The 12702-nt window shown below is 41.7% G+C and overlaps 1 protein-coding gene across 7 annotated transcripts in view; it reads left to right on the plus strand.

The window, feature by feature from the left end:
- Positions 1-12702, plus strand: part of HEXD (hexosaminidase D) — a 238406-nt gene that overhangs the window by 102033 nt on the left and 123671 nt on the right. For all 7 annotated transcript variants that reach the window (XM_069200286.1, XM_069200283.1, XM_069200282.1 and 4 more), the window contains one exon: positions 1520-1607. In XM_069200286.1, the coding sequence (XP_069056387.1) occupies positions 1520-1607 (88 nt within the window). The remainder of the gene's footprint in view (positions 1-1519; positions 1608-12702) is intronic.

Here is a 12702-nt window from a genome sequence, read left to right on the forward strand (position 1 = left end):
CCTTACCTACATTTCTGTATGCTTGCACTTAACTGCAGTTGCAGCGTATCTCCAAAACAGACATCACTCTTCTCTGTTTAGAATACCAGTCATTAAATCGTACATGGAGGGTCTAAAGAGGTAATACTACCAAAGACAACTCTGGCACCTGCCTGTAACCTTAATGTAGTTCTCACACAACTTATGGGTCATCCTTTTGAAACACTACCCTCATGTCATTTACAGGTCTTCTTTTGGAAAGTTGCTTTCCTAATCTCAGTCGCCTCCCTCCGATGTATTAGCAAGCTTCAGGCTCTTGTGGTTCAAGAACCTTTCATTCAGGTTCTAAGAGACCGGATAGGTCTCAGTAACCTCAAATTTCTGCATAAAATTGTTTCACCATTCCATATGAACCAAACTATTGAATTGCCTATCTTATTCCCACAACCAGAGTCTAAAACAGAACTGGTCCTTCACTCTCTGGATATTAAGAGAGCACTTATGTACTACATTGATAAGGCTAAGCCCTTTAGAATGTCTACTTAATTTTTGTGGCCTTCACTAAACCCCACATGCACAATGCCATTTCTAAAGGTGCTCTGATGGCCCGTTAAGTGTTTTCAGACTTCCTATTCTTAGGCCAAGTGTACCCTGCCTGTACAACCCAGAGCTCACACGTCATGCACAAAAAGGAGCTAGCATTAATGGGTGATATCCCTTTAACTGATATTTCCAAGGCTGCTACCTGGTCAACGTCAAATACTTTTGCCAAGCTTTATTGGGTTGCCATTCTTCAACGCAAACTGGGTTTAGTTGGCTAACCGATCTTAAAAAAAACCCTAACAGACATCTGCGTCATCTTCTTGCTAGGCAGCACTTTAGAAAGGGACTGCTTTGTAGTCTATGTACAGCGTGTGTACGCACAGCCACAGATGATATGAACAGTATGGGAAAATGTTACTTATGCTGAAACCATCTGTTTGCAGCATGTTGTACTGTAATCCACATGTGCCACCCTTCTCCCCCGAAGAAAGCAATAATTTTCAGATACTTTTCCATGTACTTGAACTTCCTACACCCCACACTCTGTACTCTACTTAAACCGCTTACCTACAATGCGCAAAACAATCTGAGGTGGACCCACTGTGCTACTGCATTGTGGACAAAGGTGGAGTCACAACAGGTATTGTGCCTTAAACGTCTTTGAAGAAAGAAAAGTTGCAAACATCCATGCCCAGCAATGGAAGTAATAATTATCCAAAGCATGTGAATCTACAGCACTTCACACTACCAACAGATAGTTACACGGTAGCACTTATATTTACAAATTAGGCACCATCCTTACTTTTGAGGTTTGTCCTCACTGTGTGAATATTCCTGTATTACAGACTTTATTGATGTTCTGTGCAATGGCCAATTAGTTGGCAAATGGTGGGAAGAGCAGCTGATGTGGTGTGGTGTGGTGTTAACATTGTTTGCTGTAAATGTAGTGAGGTGTTTATAGCAGCTTTTGATACATTTCTCTTCCTTCCTTGTCTAGCCTTACTGAGATTGATGAAATTCAGAAGCTGGCAAAGGTGCACAGCCTAGAGGTGATCCCTCTGGTCCAGACCTTTGGACACCTAGAAGCAAGTATCATCCATTTTTCTGTCCATTCGGTTTGTTGGTGCATCAGCATTTTGGCCCCTCAGTAAGGCATAAATGGTTCTTCATATGTCACCACACATGACAGTGTACATATTAACCTCCCTCTCCAAATTTGAAAATCACTTGTGAATCCAAGCATTGAATTTTACAGGTGCTCCTGTTTTATTAAGGGCAGTGACAGGGAGAATGCTCTTGCTTGTGTCACCCCAAATACCGCTTGTATTTTTAATTTGTGTGCTAATTATAATTTATATACCTTTGTTTGTTTTAATGTTGTGATTTTTCTTGGTGCTTATAAGATAAATAGGTCTAACATATTATCTATAACTTTGGCTTATTCTGACATTTCATGTTCTCTCTAGTGTGCATGTGTTCTCCCATGTCTCTTGTGTGGTGTGGTGTAGATGTGTAGAGTTTGTTTGGTCTACGCATTGTGTAGTATATCATTTTCAATTTTCCCTCACTGTTTCTCCCCCTCCCTTTCTTTAGCTTGTCGTACTAGCTATGTGTATGTCACTGGGTCTCTGTTTCTTGGTAGGGTCCCAGTATATCACTCCGTCATATTGAGCTTGTTTCTTCTGCTTCGTTTGAGTCAAGCTGTTATCTCTAGGCATATGTCAAGGTGGTTAGGCCTGTGGTCTCTTAAGTTTGGCACCAACTATTCCTAGGTGTATGAAAATATCTCTTGTCAGTCCAACTCAATAAGCGCATCAGTGGGTTGTTTGTTAGCCTTTCACAATATGTGTTCAATTACAGGGGCACTTTTATCAAGTATTCTTATGGTGTATCATAACATATGTTAGCATGCAGGAAGAAAACCATAGTCACCTGACATTTTTCAGTGATTTGGAGTTTCCGAGGGCCACTAAACCTACCCTGGGTTCGGCAATGCTAGTTTGGCCAATGCCAGATTTTTTTTGTATGTTTTAGGTTTTTGTGTTTTTAACCAATGCCTTCCCAGTGAGGACAGACCCCAACAGGTTAGTGCAAGCCTTTTTTGTTTTTAGCCTGTGTGGAGGGAAGGTGCTCTTTTCTTCATACCTTCCCTACTCCTAGGTGTAATAGTCTAATCTGTACCACACCAGCTACATACATGATATTCTGTTAATTTAATCTATAAAGTGGAATGCCTTTGTCCTGTTCCTTTTCCTTCATATACATACCAAACAGACTAATGTTTATTGCTGCCCTTCAATAGACCTATAACAGTATGTCCATAATGACTATGAAGTGTGAAACCCAGGACATGAGTATTCTGCTTCATAACATAACAAGAAGGCCCAGGCCAAAGAGATACCACAGGGTGGACAAGAGAAAGAAAAAGGTTACTCTTGTGTGAAAAACCCTCACCCACCACGATTACCCCTTGGTGGTATGCTTCATCATTGAGTTTCCTCCCGTTCCGCTGCAGAACGGGGCGTGCTACGACCGAAGAATACGAGGGATCACTGTTATAGTGTTGCGTAAGTTCTCATTATCCTAATAAGATTACTGGATTCAGGCGGCAGAATCACTTGTACTGTGTGGGACTGAGTCTGAACCCACTAAGGGTGACACCTGTTGGCCTAATCCGGGTTTTGTTCCGGCTAGCTAGCAGTGCCTCATTTCTACCCAAGAGCAGGGATGATTGGGCAACCGAGCGCATGACACAAATGACTCCTCAGGGAAATCATGGTCCTCAGATCTCATCCGTTTCTCTTAGTTACATTAGTCTCACATATGCAAGAACAATCAGAGGCAGAGTGTAGTTCAATAAGGTTTTATTGAAGTAACTGCATCCTTGATAATAAAGCGTGTATTGAAAAAACTAGGACGATGAAGCATAACAGGATTAAAATTGTGACAGGAGAGTGAAACATAAAATAACGCTACCATATTGTCACTAAGATCGTTAGGAATAGTTCCTACCTAGGCTATGATAGAGCACAGCATATTAAGCTCTATTTCTGCCCTTCAGGTTTCCCTGGGAACACATCATCCCTCATACCTGAGCAAGAGACCTGCAGTCTACACAAGAAGCTGCAACGAAGCAATCAGAATACAGTCGTGGTCAACTGGCTGGAATCTCCCTCTAACGTTCATGAGTAAAAGTAGTGTTTTTATGATAAAACAGCTGGTTCCAAGAAAGGATCCCCACATAAGAGTGTGTATGTTTCTGTGAACATTAGAGACAAAGTGTACCACTTTTGCCGGCAACCTATCTTAGAAAAGCAAAGAGTGAGAGAAATGTCTTGTTTAAGAAAGCAGTGCTGACCTAGACGAAGAACAGCTAGATAGAGAAAATAAAACAAGACCACAAATGTGGCTATTGTTAAAACAATAAAAACAAAGCTGAATAAAATATATCTAGGTTAAAGTGCACAACAGCAGGCCTGGGTTGCTAAAATAACGTGTAGAAAACTATAGCTAAAATGGCTACACAACACCCTGTCCTTGGCAGTTCAATGGTTGTTCAAAGCCTGATTATGTATAAAAGATACTAAAATTCAACCTAAGGCATATATATTAGAATGTCAATAATAAAGAGTTAAAAAGACACTTGAGCTGTATTAGAGGGACAATTTAAAATGTTAAGTGTGGCGTCAAAAGGCAAATTTCAAAAGTCAGAGTAATTTTGGAAGTTGCCAATTGAATCCGGGATAATTGAAGACAGGAAATCTTCCAGTTCGACAGGTGGTAAAATAGGAAGTTCATCGCCAAGGAAAACCAAGGAGCGTTCGTGTTCCAAAGCCTCAGCTTCAGCCAAAGCAGCAGCATTCCATGGTGTGCCCAAAAATGAGTTTAGAACTGCATAATCCACAAAGGGCAACTCACAAGCAGCTTCCCGTAGCAAACGCACCCTCAACGCGCATGTCTGATAATGAGCCCTCAGCGGGAACATCAACAGATCAGCATCCAATGAAAGCAAGCGCTGCGTAGAAAGACAAACTTTCAGTGCTTGTTTGAACGAGCACCAGAGGCACCGAAACACAGGATGCATACAATGCAAAACCGCTCTGAACGACAGAGACCAGTCAGACTCCAATTGCTCCATGAGTGATGCTCCAAAGTACTGCATCATTAGCAAAATGCCACCTATTATAGCCATAGTTATCGGAAATCCCCGAAAATACTGGAGAATATTGAGTGGATGGCTGAAGGTATTTAGCCGAATATAGAGGTGAAGGTGTGAACGACACCAGAACCAACAACTTTAAAGAAATTTGCGATTCCATTTGTACTGGACGCTTTAAATATTCGTCCCACGAGCTCACCAAAATGTCTTGGAAAGTTAGTACTTAAAAGGGGCTGTATCTCTGCTGATGACCTTGCAACCCGAAGCGCACAGGTCACGCGAGAGACCGAAATGACATAAACTATTCCGTCTCACATCCCACAACAGCTCTCACTAGTGAGGAGAACATAGCTGCCATTCGAGAGCACCTAGAACCCAGGTCTAATCAAGGCCACTGGGACTTCCTTCAGAAAACAAGGCAAGTTCCCTGCCGAAGCATTACACGCCCGTACAAGGACAGCTGTTTACAAACCATTGAATGGCTAACAGAAGTCTTGCATTCACTACTGCTAAGAAAGACCTCATTCATGCCACTGAGACATTTGTACGAGAAGGGCAGCTCCCACTCCTCATGGATGTAACTATCTCCTAGCCTTTCAAATCTGCCCATTGGAATGTGTTTTAAGCAGGACGTGAATTGAAGTGTTGAAATAGGCAGATTAATGAGCCTGTGTACTAACCACTCAGCAGATGGTATGTCAGCCACAGTAAAAGGCAATTGTTCTAATTTTTCAATATTTAACATGACATAAGTCGCTTCTTTCTTATCCATTAGTTGTTGTGGTTCAGTTAAATTAAATGTGGAAAATATGTCCCTTGCACTTACGTGTTGCCAAGGAACACAACCTGCCTTCAGTGATTGTAGTGTCCAACCTAACTGCATAATGGACCTTAGCTGATCCTGTCAATGGTGTAAAGAGGACATGTCACTTTGTATTATGTCTATTGCAGAAGAAACTATGTTGTTTAAGGTGTATATCCGATCGGACAGGGTAGTAATCCCATTATGTACAACAGCTAATGCTTTCTGTGAATTTTCCTGACCTATTTGGCTTAACCGGGCAACAGCTTCTTGTTGAGAAAGCTTCCAAATTTCATTATAGACTGAATATAAGAAGCGCTTTCTGCATTGTTTTCTGGGACCTAACAGGAAATCCTGTAAGTCAGTGTTATTAGACAGTAGACTGAGGTGTTCTCTAACAGCATCTAGTGAGGAACTCTTCAACCATTGCTGGCTAAGTTTCCCTACCCTGTATGTTGTTACTATATCCTCATGTTCAGATGACACATAGTGAGGGTCAGGCTTACTTGTTCTAAAAACAAAACGTGGAGTTTATAAAACATTTATGACACCCATTGGTATCTATTTGCCACAATAACCACCCACCAGGACGTGAAAGTGAAGCATTAAACGTGCCATTCTGGACCCATTCATCAAGCTGATCTTCAGTTGCATTTATATACTTTTGCCATTTGTAAAATTTTGCAGGGGCAGGAATACTGGGCGCGTTCTAATCCTTAATTTTTACTAAGCCTAAACAGCTTGTCTGTTGTACAGTTTCATTAAAAAATATAATTTGAACAGGTATCAGGCATGCTCTGAATAAAGCTTCCTTTCCCCTTATTTGCCAATTTTTTTGTTCCCCACACACTTTTTAAGTCAATCAACTTTAACCTATATTCATAGTCTTCTATAGCTAACTGGGAAATAAAGTAATCCGAATAGATGAATTTTGTTTCGGTCAATAATATATGTACATTTTCCATAAATTGCAATTTGAAATAATATGACTCAGCATTTTTAACTTTGTGCCCAGAAAAATATGCTAATTTTTCAGAACATGTTTTAGAACTCCATTGTGGTGGAGTCAGGCAATGTTCCCATTGTATGTAATTAAAAATAGTCCTTGAGGTACTTGCTCTGTGAATTAAATGGTGTCCATAATAATTATAGCAAAACATGTCACCATAATTCTCTTTCGATTGATAAACATCCTCACTTTCAAATACATTAAAATTCAAATACATTAAAATACTGCAATTCAGTCATCAGAGAATCAACTGTTTTCACATCTCAGTCAACAGAAACAACTCCGGGTATTATTACATCGTTCATAGAAAGTTTAAACACATATGGTATTTAAATGACCTCCATGGGGCCGGATATATGAAATGTGACTTTATCCCAAACAAGGCCCCATCAGGGGTTGGTATAGCTGAAATGTTCACGAAAGACAAGTCTCTGCGGACCTTGTGTGATGAAAATTAGGGTTTTAGGACCTCAACCACCAGTTCAACTGTTGATCTTTCAGAAGGTAATGACCATGTATTAATAGAAAGAAAGTAATAACAAAGCCAATCCAAAGGAGGAAAGCTAATATAGTCAAGGAAAGCCACAGATAGTTCCATGGGAAAATAAAGTAATTTGTTTTAAGCCAGTTTATCAGCTTATGTGTTTCTGGCAGTTCAGGTGTAGAAGAGGCAAATGAGTCCGAAAAGGTGTCATTGATGTCGGCAAAGTATCCAGAAGCAGTTTATGCAAAAACTGGAGCCATATTTGAAGGAGGAGAACTGGTAGGGGTCTCCTGCGGTGGTTCACTGTAAATGATGCCATCCATCTGTTTAGAAGTTGAATCAAATCGATCAGCAATTTCTGTGTTACTTGTTACAATTGATATTAATGGAACTAATGCAAGATCATTTTCCACCTTCCCCAAGCTCGGAGAGGTGTCAGCGTTGCTGCTTAAGACTTGTAGAGGGACATCTTGACGAGTAGTGAAAGGGATTTGGGTACTACTGGTTGTTCCTCTTGGTCTGCTGTGAAGGATCGGCCACATTGTGTATCTTGACATTGTCGATGGAGCCAAGGCAGTGTTCTTTAGAACCAGGCAGCGGTGGTAGTATGACAGCTCTGGTACAGTGTATTCCCAGGACTGGGACCGGTGCATGATAAGAAGGACCAAACTCCTTTTCACAGCAACCTTTTCACATACTAGATCACCAACCGTTGCAATCCAGCCGGTAGGTGTTATTTGTACATCCTTAATTCCTACGGAGGCAGCACTAGGAGAACACAGAACTGTTGTAATTCCTACAGGACAGTAACACGTTCATTTATGTGAAAAGGCGTTTCTGCCGCCTCCACCCCAGGACCATCAAGATCTGGAACACACATTCGAGTTCCAGACAGGCACTCGTATGAAGTACGACCCCACCCCCAGGGACTTTCTAGGCAGATTATTAAGTGCTCTCTGGACCCAATATAGGTGATTAATCCAGCTACGACCCGTACCTAATACTCTGGCTGTTAAGGATTGCTTTAAATCTTGGTTTCGTCAATCCACAACACTATTTTCCTCAGGATGAAATGGAGATGAGTAATGGAGTTAGACCCCTTACAAAGCCATGGCGTCCCTGAATGCCTTTGAGGCGAAAGCAGGGCCCTGGTCCGAGTGGAAAGACGCAACTGCACATGTGCCGATAAAGACTTGCAAATCTTTAATAACAGTCCAAGCCTCAGCCGAGCGTTGTGGCCACACCCAAAGAAATCTGGAGCAGGAGTCAACAGCGACTAAAATGTATTTGTATGCACTGTCTGGTGTTAGGGGACCACAGTGGTCCAAGTACACACATTGTAATGGTTTGTTAGAAATTAGGAGGGGTGTCTGCGGTGGGCGCTTGACGGTGGATCCCTTAATTTGTTGTCAGATATCACAACAAAGGACATATTGCTTGTTCTGTTTTTATAGACCTGGCCACCAATAACGTACTTGCAATAATGATATTGTAGCCGCCACACCAGCATGGGCAGAGGCAACCCCCTCATGCGCTGCTTTAATCAACTCTGGTCCACACCTGGTATTTTACTTCTACGTCAAGAAAGCCTCCCTTGCAGTAGGAATATTTAGCAGGAAATGCTTTTGGAAAAGGCGTGCCTTCAGGCGTGGCTTTCACGGCAGCCCATATGTCAGCGTCCAATTTTGTTCTAGAATGAGTTAATGCAGCAACAGAAGCCGCAGCTACTGCTGATTTGGCTCCTTCATCAGCCAGTGTATTTCCAGCAGCATGTATTCCAACGTGTTGGTGTCCAGGTTTATGTACAACATGGACAGTTGGTAGCGTTTCCTTCAGATCCGCTACTTTCCCCCTCAGAAGTCTGTGTTTGATGGTGTTACCTCTAGAATCTCTGAACTCATTCTTGCGCCAGTATGGCTATTCTTTGATGGACTGGACACAATAGTACGAATCACAGACAATCAATGTTAGCTGTGTGGAATCCGTATGTTCCAGTGCCATCACCAGAGCCTTTAGCTCTGCCAGTTGTGCATTGCAATCCCCTAGGGTTTGTGTGAAAGTATGTTGTGGATAGAAATTATTATCCTCTATATAGCTGCTTACGACTGCGCAAGCAGCGGAGTATTGATGTTTTGTATAATCATAAAAAGGGACAGGGAGATTAATGGTCCAGTGTACGGCCTCCATAATGATAATTCAATACTTAAGAGTACACCGTTCCACAAAAGATAATAGATTCCACTAGGCACTCCCTTTATCTAGAAGCAAATACCCTCACACATCCAATGGATGTCATGCTTCATCATAGGGATTGCTCCTTGTCAGACTGGCACTGCAATGTCTGACGGGCCCACTGCAAGGGGGCACTTTGCCAAAGATCTTTACTGATCTGTGCTGAGGTTTGAAGACTGAAGGGATGAAGTCAAACCCACATGTCAGGAAATGGCACGAGAGAGAAAAGGGATAAAATTGGCTCAAGAACCTTCCAAATAACCTACAATTTATTGATCAGCGAAGGGTCTTGGTCAAGGTTATGAATGCTATGGAGTGAAAAAGAGATGATGCTCAGCCACTCTACCAGCAGAACAAAGATGGGAGAAGAAAACAATCTTCAGCCATCATAACGGGTCAACATGTTTTGTGCCAAGAAAGTCCATACGGATCAGCTGGTGCTTCATCAGGACCAAATAACAAAGAAACACTTTTCTCCTGAACTACTTAGAAGGACCTCAGTGTGTCTAAAAATGTGTATGCAAAGGATTGTTTGGCAGGGTCAGACTCATAATGTTGACTCCTTCACTATGTGGATCAACAAACTTGACTCCTTTTTGAAATTCACTTCCACAGTCTACTTAAAAAATATTCCCTTTCTGGACCTTATGATCACCTTCAACCAGGGTAAGCTGGAGACGAGCACTTATCTCAAAACTACAGATTGTTATAGTTTATTGCTATATGAGAGTCACCAACCAAAGGCATTACGTGACAATCTATTGTATGGGCAGTTCTTGCGACTTTGTCGCAATTGCAGTCATGTCTCGACATTTGATGTACAAGTCAATGATCTCTCAGCTAAACTGCACAAAAGACATTATCCGTGTCATGTGATTAACACAGCCCGGAAGCAAACTCGGAACAACCACGGAGAGGCATTGTTGACGACTGAACCCAAGATGACTGACACCCACCTCACATGCATCACTACATACACCCATCTATCTAATACTTTGAAAAAGCTAGTTACCAACAGATGGTCAATTATTAACAGTGGTGTGGTTCCCATTCCAAAACCCCTGTTTGCCTTTAAGAGGACAACCAGTATAAGGGATTTGGTTGTCCACACTCGTCCAACCACGACCCTTACAGCACCCATCAGACCACACTTTAGAAGTTCACTCCCATATCATTCCACAGGTATCTCAGAAGGACATCAGTACCATTGGGTATTATTTCACTTTAGTTAGGTGTACCACACCATACCACAGAACCTTCAGTGTTATTGCCTTTACTAGTGGTAGTCAATCAAGGAGTGACAATAGGGAGTCCATCTTGGTCCTGAAGAGGAGTCTGGGGGTTAGACTCCAATACATGTAGACCGACCAGGAGGTAAGGTACATAATATACCCTACCTCCGCCCCTTTTTAACCATACTGCCCCTGTGAGACATATTGAATTAGTAGTACCACCCACAAGCAGCTATTTTTAACTTACCTAAGACCCCACCACTCGTATCACTCTCAAAATTCACATTGATGAAACTATAACAGTGCTCCCATGTATTCCAGCGGTCGTAGCACGCCCAGTTCCACAGCGGAACGGGAGGAAACCCAAAGATGAAGCATGTCAACAAGGGGTAACCCTGGTGAGTGAGGGTTTTTCACACAAAAGAAACCTTTTTCTTTTTTTTCTCCACCCTGTGGAGTCTCTTTGGGCTGAGCCTTTTTGTAATGTTATATAGGATATAAAGAGGACAAACTCAACCCTACAAAAACCTCCTTCTTCTTCTTTGCTATTGTATATTCTGCTTCATAGACATAATAAATATTCCCATGTCTATGTGAAGGCAACCAAAATGACTAAAATGCCCTGGTGACAGGGCTCCTATTCCCTTACAGAGTATTAACAAAATAAAAAACATTGGACTGCCCATGGTAGTTCTACCTTCCGCCGAACTTCATTTAAAACAAAAAAACACCCTTCAATGTAAGGGCTGCCATCTCTCATAGGGTATTAAAAAGCCTACATTACCATGTGGGGCTCTGGATTCTTCTGCGAGTACCTAGAAAATATATTCTTAATTCAGCTAAGGACCTCTAAATCCCTGCTGTACGAGTTGTGTCAGCAATCCCTTGACATTCTTATGAATGCATATTGTTTGTCTTTCTCCACCTCTCCCTACAAATGTATGTCTTTTATCTAGATTTTGTTTTTTGAATATGTTTTACATTTATTTATGTCTCATGTCTGCCACTTTGTTACATACAGTGTTTCTCACAGTGGCGTCTGCTGGGCTTTTGGTATTCCTGTCACTTTACCAAGTTCAGGCTTGTCCAAAATACAGCCCGCTGTCCACAACATGGGCCTGAGTGTGTTGATGCGGCCTGCAGAGCAGCTCTTTTGTCTGGAGGGTGGTTATTCCCTAAATGGCAAGTATCTACAACAGCCAGATGATGAGTGGAAAAAAAGGTCCACAGACCACTTCATAATTCCATCTTTTGGACTGGCAATGAGGAAAGCCTTTTGTTAAGAAATAGACCTGTACTCTGTGTGAGAAGCCAGCACTGCTAAAAACTTGAATCTTGCCTGCGAAGATGGGGTGGAAGGGCTAGACAAATGTGCACGATGGCTACAATAAGGCCAAGAGATTTATTGCTTTAGAAGGTTCTAGCTTTATGTACTCTAAAAAAAAAAACTATGAAGGATTTCTAAAGAAAATGATTGTGATTGTAGCAGAAGAAGAGGAGAAGGCACCAGCAATTGCTTGCTGTCAGGTTCTTTGCATACTTTCATCAGTGCAGACAATGAAAACAACATGCCCATTCAGATCACTTCATAAGTAAAATAATGGTCCTTTTGTACGCAAGTAATCATGTATAATTATGTTAATATAATCATTTATGTCGCACACAACGCAGTGAAACAAATCTTTTGGCATGCAGTATTAGATACTGTAAATCAGACAGCTGTTCAGGACCACAATGCTGCATTTTGATAGAGTACTAACCAGTATATCTCCCCAGGAGATTAGGTAGTACCTGTACCAGGTACACATTCAGCGTTCTGTAGGAACAGTGGGTGATTCTAACCCGGTCATTTCCAGCAACATGCCTCCCAGTCCAGGCACTTTCTCTGTGCTATGTAAATCCGCTAGTTCTTTATTACAAATTTGTGAGCTTCTCAAGTAGCTGTCTTAGGCAGAAGGTGTAGTAGTGATATGTGTGTTGATATTCTAATGGAGCTTGTCTCAGGTACTAGCTATTGTATTGTAATTGCATTTTTATATTGGTTACTACCCCTGATGAGGTGTTAAATTGGTTTATGCCGGGCAGCACTCTGTGCCAGAACCCAAGGCTAGTGGGTAATCCAGTGTCTGGTCGTGGGTGGTTATAGGGATTAGTTTTTTGTACTCATACAATGCATTCCATGCACTCAGTTTCATTGTGGTAGATGAAATTAATAGGAGGTAGATGTGATCGTTAATGGGTTGATATCAACCAGCTAGACGT

Source organism: Pleurodeles waltl, chromosome 7 (genome assembly GCF_031143425.1).
Source record: "Pleurodeles waltl isolate 20211129_DDA chromosome 7, aPleWal1.hap1.20221129, whole genome shotgun sequence".
Taxonomy (NCBI): Eukaryota; Metazoa; Chordata; class Amphibia; order Caudata; family Salamandridae; genus Pleurodeles; species Pleurodeles waltl.